The sequence below is a fragment of the Oncorhynchus gorbuscha genome, linkage group LG16, assembly GCF_021184085.1.
Source record: "Oncorhynchus gorbuscha isolate QuinsamMale2020 ecotype Even-year linkage group LG16, OgorEven_v1.0, whole genome shotgun sequence".
Lineage (NCBI taxonomy): Eukaryota > Metazoa > Chordata > Actinopteri > Salmoniformes > Salmonidae > Oncorhynchus > Oncorhynchus gorbuscha.
Window position 1 is genome coordinate 43,850,737 of NC_060188.1, and position 13,254 is coordinate 43,863,990.

Here is a 13,254-nt window from a genome sequence, read left to right on the forward strand (position 1 = left end):
AACATAAACCGTCAATGTTCCAACCGGAGAATTCCATTGTCTTCAGAAGTGTGATGGAACAGAGCTCCCTCGTGTGAACGTGCGTGGTCAGAGCATGCTCAGCTCATGGCAGACCTTAACTCATTCCCTTCTCATTCGGTCCAATATCCCACTGTATTCAATAGGGGCTGGGTTGAAAATCAACCAACCTCAGATTTCCCACTTCCTGTTTGAATTTCTTCTTAGGTTTTTGCCTGCCATATGAATTCTGTTATACTCAGACATCATTCAAACAGTTTAGAAACTTGAGTGTTTTCTATCCAATACTACTAATATGCATATATTAGCAACTGGGACTGAGGAGCAGGCAGTTTACTCTGGGCACCGGTCATCCAAGCTACTCAATACTGCCCCTGCAGCCATAAGAAGTTATAGGCCTATTTCTATTTTGCCCTGTATCAAGTGTTGGAAAAATGTGTCCAATAATCAACGAACTGGCTTTCTTGATGTCTATAATATTCTCTCTGATATGCAATCTGGTTTCCGCTCAGATTATGGATGTGTCACTGCATCCTTAAAGGTCCTCAATGATGTCACCATTGCCCTTGATTCTAAACAATGTTGTGCGCTATTTTTGACTTGGCCATAGCTTTTGATACGGTAGACCATTCCATTCTTGTGGTGTTTCTGAGGGGTCTTTGGCCTGGTTTGCAACTACTTCTTTAAAAGAGTGCAGTGTATAAAGTCAGAATCTGCTGCCACTGCCTGTCACCAAGGGAGTATCCCAAGGCTCGATCCTAGGCCCCACACTCCTCTCAATTTACATTAACATCATTTCTCAGGCAGTAGGAAGCTCTCATCCATTTATATGCAGATTATCCAGTCTTACACTCAGCTGGCACCTCCCTGGATGTTGTTAAACACTCTACAACAAAGCTTTCTTAGTGTCCCAAGCTTTCTCTACCCTTAACCTTGTTCTGAACACCTCCAAAACAAATGTCATGTGGTTTGGTAAGAAGAATGCCCCTCTCCCAACAGGTGTGATTACTACCTCTGAGGGTTTAGAGCTTGAGAGAGTCACCTCATACAAGTACTTGGGAGTATGGCTAGACAATACACTGTCATTCTCTCGGCACATATCAACGCTTCAGGCTAAAGTTAAATCTAGACTTGGTTTCCTGCCAAACTAACCCTGATTCAGATGATCATCCAACCCATGCTAGATTACGGAGACATAAGTTATAGATCGTCAGTTAAGGGTGCTCTAGAGCGGCTAGATGTTCTTTACCATTCGGCCATCAGATTTGCCACCAATGCTCCTTATAGGACACATCACTGCACTCCATACTCCGCTGTAAACTGGTAATCTCTGTATGCCCATCACCAGACACACACACTGGTTGATGCTTATTTACAAAACCCTCTTAGGCCTCACTCCCCTCTCTGATATATGTACTGCAGCCCTCATCCTCCACATACAACACCCGTTCTGCCAGTCACATTCTGTTAAAGGTCCCCAAAGCGCGCACATCCCTGGGTCGCTCGTCTTTTCAGTTCGCTGCAGTTGGCGACTGGAATGAGCTGCAACAAACCCTCAAACCGGACAGATTTATCTCCATCTTTTCATTCAAAAACTCAATCATGGACACTCACTGACAGTTGTGGCTGCTTTGTATGATGTACTGTTGTCTCTACCTTGCCCTTTGTGCTGTTGTCTGTGCCTAATGTTTGTACCATGTTTTGTGTTGCTTCCATGCTGTGGTGTTGTCTTAGGTCTCTATGTTGTTGTCTCTTGTCGTGATGTGTGTGTTGTCCTTTTTGTTATTTATTTAAACATTTTAATCCCGTTACCTGTCCCTGCATGAGGTCTTTTTCCTTTTGGTAGGTCGTTATTGTAAATAAGAATTTGTTCTTAACTGACTTGCCGAGTTAAATAAAAAATGTGTATGTATAAAAATAAGGCTGTAACAAAATGTGAAAAGTCAAATGGTCTGAATACTTTCTGAAGGCACTGTAATACCAGCGTTTTATCACTGCTATTTTGCATTAATTCCAGGTCTCCCTTATAATTTCCCTATCTATTCATTTCACAGAGAAGTACTTTGACATGAAGAAAACTCAATGCAAGGAGGGCCTTGACATCTACAAGAAATTCCTTACTCGAATGACAAGAATCTCTGAATTCCTCAAAGTAGCAGAGGTAAGATCCCACCTTTTGGAAACCTCTGTGTAATCGGACTCCTACATTCGCTTTTATCTCCGTCATCTTGACCCACCGCTCTTCTTCCTTTCAGCAAGTAGGGATTGATCGAGGGGACATTCCAGACCTCTCCCAGGTAAGATGTTAAAAGTGAGGTAAAAGCAAACTGCTGCCAGCATCCTCAGATCAACTAAACACATCACACCAATACTCCACAATCAATAATCGCTCACTGTGCAATCCCGTATTGACTACAAGACATACCTACTCGCCTAGAAATTCCTCCACAACCTGGCACCCACTGAACTTGCTGACCTTCTCCCAGCCTATGCCCCCTCCCTCCGCTCTGCTGTTTTCCTTTTCACCCCCACATTCCAGTTCTTCATCATGGGTGCCAGGGCCCTCAGCTTCTTGGCACCCAGGCTCTGGAAAGCACTCTCCCCACACATATGACATGCAGACAGTCATCTCATTCAAAACACACCTCTTAGAGAACCTTTTTATCGGTCCTGTTTGATCTGGTCCTTTGATTTTTGATTTTTACTTTTAATTTGTTAATTTTATGTAGGCTTACTTTAACTGTCCTTTATCTTGAAAGGCTTTCCCCAAATAAAATGTATTTGTCACTTTCCTCTATCTGCCTGAAAGTGCACTGAGATGGAGCCCTGCTGGACCCCTTAGCTTGACCTTACTTTCAACCCCACCTCAGTGTGCTGACTGCTCTCACCACTCTCACCACCCTGCCACCTGCTGCAGTTTCAGACCTTCCAAATTGCTCCGGGGCTCTGTACCTATGCACAGCTCTAGCTATAACCTATTGCTTGCTGGGCCCACACTGCATGTAGGCCAGTCATAGAGGAAATGCCAGACGTGGTCCCTGTCCGAATACTTTCAAAATGCTTCCGTCCTCCCTTCAGATTATCACAGATCTGATTTGGTTGGATTGGTGAAAGCAATAGCAATGGGTTGATATCCTTTCTCTCATCTATCCAATCACTTCTAGACCTGTGATCAAAGCAGGGAGAAAGGAAGGGTGCACTTTATTTGCATTCAAACCGGGCCTCACTCGCTCTCTCCTAACCTTGCACTGCATACAGCACATAAAGGTGTTAGCCCTTGACAAAGGCAGATGTTATATCGAGTTGGCTAGAGCCGAGATGAAAGAACTAGGAGGAAAATAATACACCTACTTTGCATATATTGGAAATTATAGACACGGTATGCTACTATACCATTTACATGTCACCTTTCAAAAAGGGACATTTTGAATGGGGTTAGCTTCAGGTTACTGCCAAAATAAAGGAAACTCCACCATAAAGTGTCTTAATAGGGCGTTACAAGTTGGCAGAACAGTGTCAATGCGATGTAGATTCTTCAAGTGTCTGGAACTCTATTGGAGGGATGTGGTGCCATTCTTCCTCAATACATTCTATAAGTTGGTGTTTTGTTTATGGTGGTGGAAAACATTGTCGCAGGCGCCTCTATAGAATCTCCCTTAAGTGTTCAATTGGGTTGCAAATCTGGGCCCAGTTTTTCAAAAATGAATTATCTGGATTTTGCCGACAGGGTTAAATGTAATTAATAGTCCACTCTATTCATTCTATTGCTATGCATTTAATCCTATCTGATAGGTGAAATTCAGATCTGGTGACTTAGACACACACACACAGCAAATATTCGACTGTCCTTGTGGGAAGCTGAAATGTATTTACACTCCTATTTTCCATAAACCTTGAGCCTAAAATAGCCTTTGTTCTTGGGGACTGGGTCCTTGATTTTACTATACTTGTGGGGACTTGTCGATTTCTGGTAACCACGAGGACAGTAATCCAAGACCCCACACCTCCTTGGTTCTGGTACCGGTTCCGACCATTTCCGTTTGGAAAGCATTCAGACCCCTTGACTTTTTCCAAATGTAGTTACGTTACAGCCTTCTAAAATAGATTAAATAAAAACATCCTCAGCAATCTACACACAATATCCCATAATGAAAGCAGAAACAGGTTAAGACATTTTTGAAAATTTATTAAATAAACAACCTTATTTGCGTAGTATTCAGACCTTTTGCTATGAGACTTAAATTGAGCTCAGGTGCATCCTATTTCCATTGATCATCCTTGCTGTTTCTTCAACTTGATTGGAATCCACCTGTGGTAAATTCAATTGATTGGACATGATTTGTATAGCCCGGTGTGTGTGCCTTTCCAAGGACCCACAGTTGACAGTGCATGTCAGAGCAAAAACCAACCCATGAGGTCAAAGGAACTGTTCGTAGAGCCCAGAGACCGGATTGTGTCGAGGCACAGATCTGGGGAAGGGTACCAAAACATTTCTGCAGCGTTGAAGGTCCCAAAAAACACATTGGCCTCCATAATTCTTAAATGGAAGAAGTTTTGAACCACCAAGACTCTTCCTAGAGCTGGCTGCCCAGACAAACGGCATTCTGGGGAGGCCTTGGTCAGGGATGTGACCAAGAACCCGAACACTCTGACACAGCTCTAGAGTTCCTCTGTGTAGCTAGTTGTCCTTCTGGAAGGTTCCTCTATCATTGCAGCACTCCACCAATCAGGCCTTTATGGTAGAGTGGCCAGACTGATGCCACTCAGTAAAAGGCACATGGAGTTTGCCCAAAGGTGCCTAAAGACTCTCAGACCATGAGAAACAAGATTCTCTGGTCTGATCAAACCAAGATTGAATTCTTTGGCCTGAATTCCAAGCGTAGTGTCTGGAGCAAACCTCGTACCATCCCTATGGTGAAGCATGGTGGTGGCAGCATCGTGCTGTGGGGATGTGTTTCAGTGACCGGGACAGAGGGACTAGTCAGGATCAAGGCGAAGATGAGCAGAGGGAAGTTCAGAGATCCTCAATTAAAATCTGCTCAGGACCTCAGACTGGGGTCAAAGGTTCACCTTCCAACAAGACAACGACCCTAAGCACACAGACCAGACAACGCAGGAGTGGCTTCGGCACAAGTCTCTGAATGTCCTAGAGTGGCCTAGCCAGAGCACTGACTTGAACCCAATCTAACATCTCTGGAGAGACCTGAAAATAGCTGTGCAGCGACGCTCCCCATCCAACCTGACAGATCTTGAGGATCTACAGAGAAGAAAGGGAGAAACTCTCCAAATACAGGTGTGCCAAGCTTGTAGTGTCATACCAAAGACTCGAGGCTGTAATTGCTGCCAAAATAGCTTCAACAAATTACTGAGCTTCAACAAATTACAGACATAACTATGCAGACAAGGCCGAGTATAGCCCACAAAGATCTCTGCCACGGCACAACCCAAGGGGGTGCCAACCCAGACAGGAAGATCACATCATAGACTCATAGATTTGAAACAAACATTTTGTCATAGATGGACAAGATTAATAAAAGATGAAAGGCGAGTTCAGGAAGCCAAGCTAGAGCTCTGACTTTCACAGCGATGTGGGCAGATGTTTAGATCGAGAGACCCTGTAGAAAATATAAATCTCCAACATTTTAAATGTACAAATGTATTTTACTAGTTATAAGGAAGGCGACATCTTAGTTATTGTATACTATATATAAAAAAAATAATTTCATACAGTTTTGTTGAATAGGAAATGATTCATATAAAATGTCATATTTTATCAGATTTGTACTGTTTACTTGAGCCTGTCCCCCCCCCCCCCCCCAATATGTTCCTTTTGAGACCACGTCACTGAGATATCTTCTAGCCAAAATGAGTCACTGGGCATTTTTCTACATGATGGACTGTCAATTGGTTAATTAACTCTGGAACCAAACATGTGGAAACACCTGCTTTCAATATACTTTGTATACATCACTTACTCAAGGGTTTCCTTTATTTTGGCAGATACCGGTTTCTCTCGCTTATCTAATCTTAGAATAATATGTTTAACATTGTTTTTACGAACATGTTTAGATGGTGCTTTACCAAGACCAGCAGTATTTTACAAGGTCCCTCATTTTGTGCTTTGTATTTTACTGTTTTGGATTTTTTAAAATTCCTATAGTTAGTTGGTACCTTTCTCCCAAAACCTATTTTATTATCTCTGACAATTATCACCTTCATATTCTGTATCTTTCCTTAATTTTCCATCTTCAGATTACAGTTTGTGTAAGTATCTATCTCACTCTTTCTGTGTTTGTAAGCCTAGTACGTTCTCTTCGTGTGCGTTGTGAAATAGCTGAGCATCCTTACTGTTTCCTTCTGCTGTTACCCGGTTGTGATATATTTTTTTCCTGAAATTTGAACTCACTGTGTCTTTCCATTATAATAGGCCCCCAGTAGCCTCTTAGATGCCTTGGAGCAGCATTTGGCTTCTTTAGAAGGGAAGAAGGTGAAAGATTCCACAGCAGCCAGCAGGTAGTCCTTTTCCCTTCCCTTTGCTCACTTGCCAGTCCAATGCAGTCCAGTTAGACAAAGCCTGTTTGCTCAGGCACCAAATTTAGCAAGTGGGTGTGAGTTGGAGCTGAAGTGTTTGTTGGTGGGCAGCAATCCCAACGATATGTTTTGTTACTGTGGTCCAATGTATGCTTTTCCTTTCTGTGTTTTGCCAGTTTCCTTAAATATTGACAAATGCTCCGGGAGCTACAGTTGCAGTGTTTTTATCTTCAATTTATGCAAGTCCTACATTGTTAGACTTGTCTGTGACTAATATCAGGGGCATTTGATTTTTGTTTCCTTCTTGTTTCTTTGAATGCACTATAATTATGTGCACTGACCATCAGTGCTCATACAGGTTTTCTGTTTAGAATGGGAGAAGTGTATTATAAAATTGAATTATCCCTCAAGCAGAAATCCTTTATTTTATGCCAATCTGCTGCTACTATTGTAGCCATCTATCGAAGTGCAGTTGTAAAAATATGCACCACTTTATTTTACTGAGCTTGTAGAGCTCTTCTTCTGCCAGCACAGCACTTTTGACAATTGCCTGTTAACAGTCCCCCCCCTGCTGACCCCGGTCTCTCCCACTTTTTCTGTCCCTCAAGGGCTAGCACACTCTCCAATGCTGTCTCCTCTTTGGCCAACACGGGCATATCTTTCACCAAAGTGGACGAGAGGGAGAAACAGGCAGCTCTGGAGGAAGAGCAGGCTCGCCTAAAAGCGCTAAAGGTACATTTTTCTTCTAGTGCCCTTGTTCACTCTGCATATTACCCTACTGGGTTTAATCTGTTCTGGCTTTTCAGTGTTTTGTGATATATTTTTTTTTTAGCTCCTAAGTTGGTCTCCTGAGGTCATTAGTCATTGGCTGATGATTCCAGTGACTCCCCAGTAACAAATTAAGTTAAATTACATTTTCAGAGCTTGTATTTTAATTTGATCTGGCTAGTAGGTAGGCCTGGTGTTGGGTTTTATTGAATTTGTCCCGGTCCACTTAGGAGCAGCGTCTGAAGGAACTCCAGAAGGGGCCTTCTTCCTCTGCCACCACGGCTGCCTCCCCTGTGTCAATGGACGGTGGGACCATCAACACAGCACCGGCCATCGACCTCCTCTCCACGCCCAGCTTTGCAAACAGGTGAGGGCACCCTTTCTATCCTAGCCCTTACCCATATCTATGCCCGACTGCCTCCTCCCTTCTGACCCAACACCGGTGTCTTCCCAGTGTAACTGATGGAGCGAGGAGTGTCACTAAGCAGGCAACATGGCAGAGTAGTGAAGGCAGAGGCTGATACTCAAACAGCTGTCGGATCTGTCTAGCAAAATGCTGTGAAGTTTCATAGACTGAGAAATGTTAGTAGTTCATATTGACAAACTCGTTACTCGGCCAGCTAATAAAACTTGTGCTGAGCAAAATAATGAGGAGTTTGGTGCCATTGCTTTGATGCCAACTCGTACATAAAGGTTGGTAGCACTGTCATTTATCAATAAACAGCCTAACCCCTCACAGTTATGTTTCTTTATTTAAAATATACTTCCACTCCATCATAGATGCCATGCTGGCTGGCCTAAGTACTTTTTATAAACAGGAAACCGCCTATATGAATGGAAGCACTTGAGTAAATGAGGGATACCAACCAAGTATATTGAAAGCGGGTGCTTCTGCAATTAACATCCCATTGTGCTTAGGGTCATGCATAAAAATGCTGGGGAGGCCATTATATTGGCTACCATGGCTATGCCCCCATAGGATGACAATGCCCCCATCCACGGGGCACAAATGGTCACTGAATAGTTTGGCCATATGCCATGGTTGTCCGTCACCAGATCTCAACCCAATTTAATTCTTATCTGAGATTCTGGAGCGGTGCTTGAGACAGCGTTTTCCACCACCATCAACAAAACATTATGGAACTTCTCATGGAAGAATGGTGTTGCATCCCTCCAATGGAGTTCCAGACATTTGTAGGATCTATGCCAAGGCGCAGTGAAGCTGTTCTGGCTTGTGGTGGCCCAACGCCCTGTTAAGACACTGTTGCGGTTTCCTTATTTTTCTGTGTGGTTTTATGTACCCGGGTCTACTATTGTAATTCCATTATTTTCAGTGCACATTAATGTAGAAGTGGCGGTGTTGGCCAAAAAAACTAGATTACATGCGTAGTGTCCAGGCACTGATATGATCACAACTCCTTGTGGAGTTTATGGGTAGTCCCAAAAGGCATCCTATTCCCTAAAGTACACTACTGTTGACCAGAGCCATATAGGAAATAGGGTGCCATTTGGGATGCACATTATGTTTACATTTGTTTACCCATCCAGTTATTTCAGATCTTTGAGTGGGGCATTAATAATAGCCTTGTGGTTGAGGTTGTTGAATTTAGACTGGGCAAACCTCATTCCACACTAGCAAGCCACTGCTCAGTAGTTCAGGGCCTATTCCAAGAGAAGCCAGACAAGACAGTCGGTGCCATGTTACCATATAGCCAAACACTCCATTGCTATTAATAGGCCTGCCCATCTATTCTTACACACTGCCTTTCCCCACCTAAAGAAATCGATGCCAATGTCAATGTACTTCTAAAAAATAATCTCATACATAAAATGTAAGCATTTATAATAATATAATTGTGTCTCCAACATTAAGGTGGATGGCAAGGGTGCTTGTTGCTTAACTGCACCTCTAGAATGTATTGCATTCCCATGTTCGAGTCAGATCAGGGTAGCTGTTCAAGGAGCGCCTCTGGCTGTTCAAAGGTTATTGATTGCATGTGACTTTCAGAGACTACTGTTTCACCTGCTCGACTGCTCAAACAAGACTGCAATGTTTGTCTTCAATGTGTGTAATTGAAATGTTTGGGATTGTTTAAAAAAAAAAAAATTGTAGTTGAGGGGTAGGAGTAAGGGATAGCTAGAAAGCCCCCCCCCCCCATCTGCTAAATTCAACTTCTACCTTGAGCGTTATGAAAACCTTTTGAATAGGCTACGGTAGAGTTGGGGATTTAGCTTTTTGGGAGACTGAATCTTTGTTTTACACTTCTCTTCCTCTCCACTCAAGCACTTCCAAGGCGGCGAGCGACCTGCTGGACTTGCAGCCTGTGTTTCAGCAGCAGGCACTGCCCATCTCCACTGGCCTGCCGACAGCTAACACATGGGGAGGTGAAAGCTCCCATCACACCATGAACACCTGTTTCACACCCCTTATTGACAAGCATACTGTACATATACACACTTTCATTGTATTCCTCTGTGTAAACTAATGTGATAGGCCTGTACATGTGTCATAGTCATACATGTTCAAGCAAGCTCGTGCTTACTTAAACGACTTATTAACTCAGTTTGCTGGTGGGGGATATTCCTTGTGTATTTGACCTAACTCCTGAAGGCTATTGGGGAACTTGAATTGGGTGGTGAGGCCTCCTGAGTGGCGCAGCAGTCTAAGGCACTAGATTACAGGTGTCACTACAGACCCGGGTGCGATCCCGGGCTGTATTACAGCCGGCCGTGATCGGGAGTCCCATAGGGCGGCACACAATTTGGCCCAGCGTCTTCATGGTTAGGTGAGGGTTTGGCCAGGGGGGCTTCACTCCGCTCACCGCACTCTAGCGACTCCTTGTGGTGGGCCGTGTGCCTGCAGGCTGACCTCTGTCGTCAGTAGAATGGTGTTTCTTCCGACACATTGGTGCTTCTGGGTTAAGCAGGCGGGTGTTAAGAAGCGCTTTTTGGCGGATGCGTGACTCGACCTTTGCCTCACGATCCCGTTTAGGAGTTGCAGAAATGAGACTAGATAGAAATTGGGGTGAAAATAGGGGTAAAATAACATTTGGGTGGTGAGACTTCTCAATATCAGCTAAAGTCAACCAATAGTTAAATCACAGTTGGGTAGTTTGCTAGGCAAACTGTCAGCAACTCCGGCTTGACTGTGCACATATTCATGTTGTTAATTTACTACCCCATCTGATTGCTATGACACCTTCTGTCCATTCATGGGATTGGTAGTTAAACTTCATGACAGAGGTGGCAAATTAAGAGGCACCTTTATCTTGAGTGCCCTGTAATGTTTTGTGTGCTTTGGAATTCAGGGTCTTGTGTCAAATGGAAAGTAAATAATAAGGTTGAAATGATTAGATACAAACTAACCTGTGTTAGCCTTTTCACTTACAAATACAACAAGTTTAGTGTCCCTCAACTAAAACGTTATTTTATGTTTTATTCCAGTCATTGTGCTATCGCTAGTTAGCATTGGCTCGTGAACGTACTAAACTTCCTTTTATTCTGAACACGTAGACATACAAATGGTATCCACAAGTTCATGTTACTTTAGGGAATTAGATAAAGGGAATCATTGCCAAAATTCTGAAGTATCCCTTTTTTAAGGCTCTGTTTGTTTCATGTGAAGAAGTGAACATTTTGGACTGGTGCACAAATTTAGTATATGGCCTTTGGTGTAAACATATTATGGGGTTAGATGCATGTGATAGAAGAACCGGCTTCATGTCAAATATTGCTTACTATAGCTTAGATACAATTATTGTGACTGGGTGACAATGAGGCTGTTTTGTTTCCTTGCAATGATGCGTTGAGTTTTTTTAATAAGAACTCAGTTCATGAAGAATTCTGGTGTGGGTTTTATGTTTTGCCGCACCCTGTGTTGTGTTTCTGCATGCTTCGTTTGACCTGACTCATCGTCCTCTACTAATACCTCCCGGTTCTCTTCTTCTGTTTGTTCCCTTTGCCTGTGTAGATCCTTTCACTTCTACAGAAGCTGTCGATGACTCCATTCCAAACTTTAACCCTTTCCTATCACATCCTGTTGTTGATGCTGTCCATCTACCTGTCGACTCTTCCGAAGGTGTTAGTTCTAGGACACCCAGTCATGAAATGTTTGGTGGTAAACAACATATTTCTTTCTCTATGGGGTGTTGTCAAATGTCCCCATTTGTCGTATTCAGCCTGGATGCACCATTCTGCCCTCTTTGTCCTTGTTTTTACACCTCAAGCTGTGAGTGTGTGTGATTTGTATTTACATGGGGTATATGATGTTGTAGTTAGATGTGCTGGAGCTACCAATGTTTTTTTCAGAATCGGGTGCTTATCTGGGTCGTTGTTGGTCTTTGGTATTCCAAATAAGGAAAGGTGATAGCGTTTCCCATAAATGACCGCACCAACAAGGTTTTAAGTATATGGTGCACTTTTATTTTGAAAAAGATGCTGCATTTTGACCGTGTGGTCTTTGTCAATTTCTAGCACCACTACCTAAAACACTTGGTGCGACAGTATATTATTAGTTTTTGTTTGACTGTGTGCTGTGATAACACAGGATATTTTGGAATGCCGCTGACTCTGTTTCCTCATAATGTATATAATGTAACATAAGACTTCTGTCATTTGTTTTTGCCTCTTTTTTTTAAGTGATAAGGAAACCAATCGCATTGTTGCTTGAATTTGTATTTTATTTTTGATTCTCCAGATCATTACAATCCCTTTATTGATTCGAGCACCTCCATTGCATCTGATCATGAGCACACAGTGCGGATAGAGCAGTTTATCTCAGGTACTATGATGGGGAACCCAACTGACCAATGTTTTCTGGAAACCACGGAAAAATAGGATCCTGAACCTACCCCGGGGTCATGTTTTCTCTGGTGTAGCTGCTTTCCAGATTGCTGTTTTGTTTGAGTACTAGGGTTTTGTGTTTAAGCTTTTAAGAATTCCTTCCTTTTCACAAACTGCTCTGCTAGATTTTATTTAGCCATTTTGACCATCTTGTGCACTTTTCTGGAGCTATACTTCTCATTTGTCGTTTTTCTTTTCTTATCTTGTTTCTCAACGTGCCTTCTAAAACGGCCTCTCTTTGTTGTCCATCCTTCCTGCTTGCCTCTTGTGTGTCAGACTCCTTCTGTGGGCCAGCATCTTACCCTACCACCCCTCTCTTTCAATCTGAGCCCCCTGCTGTAGCTGGTCTATTTGGAGGTAAGTACCTGGGGCTTGCCATTCCTACTGTCTCCTTGTCTTATCTCTGGTCTGAATAGTGAACATGGGTGTACAGAATAGATTTGAATAGACAAGAAGGGTTTCTGCAAGATGGCTGAAGAACAAGTGAAATAAATTACTTCCATTTTACACCAGAAAGCTTCATGGCTTGATTAATGCCTCAACTAATATCAGCCCCTAACCCTCTGTTTCCTCTGACCCAGGGTTCTCAGCTTCTCCCACCCCGCAGCCTCAGACCGCCAGAGGCCTTAATGTCGACTTTGACTCTGTGTTTGGCAACAACGTTGACTCTGCTGGTAAAGTTCACATATCCCCCTACCTCTCCCAATTTACCACCATGAAATATGAGCATGAAATTATTTGCTTTGAAGTGTTCCGTCGCTTCACATAAGTTACCCTTCGGCACATCTCTAGGATCAGCTTACCCTCTCCTAATTCTAACCTTAACCATAAGAGGGGAATCACAAACCTGAACTTAGAACAGTGTCTAGGGGCAACATAATGCTTCTCCCATGGGCACCACATCCTCTGCTGCCCACTGGGGGCAACTCACCTCATGGGCCATCGCAGTGCTTGGGGATTGGATGTTTTGGAAATGACTTCAATATACTTGCAGCGAGTGCTTGGTCAATGATTGAGAAAATGTACCACCATGAAATATGGGCATGAATGATTTGCTTTGAAGTGTTCCAAAAGAAGCATTCATTTTCTTATTTG

The 13,254-nt window shown here is 43.1% G+C and overlaps 1 protein-coding gene across 23 annotated transcripts in view; it reads left to right on the forward strand.

The window, feature by feature from the left end:
- LOC123999380 (phosphatidylinositol-binding clathrin assembly protein-like) overlaps positions 1–13,254 on the forward strand; it is a 54,651-nt gene that overhangs the window by 30,285 nt on the left and 11,112 nt on the right. For 8 of the 23 annotated variants that reach the window (XM_046305096.1, XM_046305098.1, XM_046305097.1 and 5 more), the window contains 10 exons: positions 2,073–2,179; positions 2,274–2,315; positions 6,446–6,531; positions 7,158–7,281; positions 7,548–7,684; positions 9,602–9,702; positions 11,288–11,434; positions 12,014–12,097; positions 12,436–12,516; positions 12,741–12,833. In XM_046305096.1, the coding sequence (XP_046161052.1) occupies positions 2,073–2,179; positions 2,274–2,315; positions 6,446–6,531; positions 7,158–7,281; positions 7,548–7,684; positions 9,602–9,702; positions 11,288–11,434; positions 12,014–12,097; positions 12,436–12,516; positions 12,741–12,833 (1,002 nt within the window). The remainder of the gene's footprint in view (positions 1–2,072; positions 2,180–2,273; positions 2,316–6,445; positions 6,532–7,157; positions 7,282–7,547; positions 7,685–9,601; positions 9,703–11,287; positions 11,435–12,013; positions 12,098–12,435; positions 12,517–12,740; positions 12,834–13,254) is intronic. The other 15 variants (XM_046305116.1, XM_046305117.1, XM_046305119.1 and 12 more) reach the window with 10 other exon arrangements.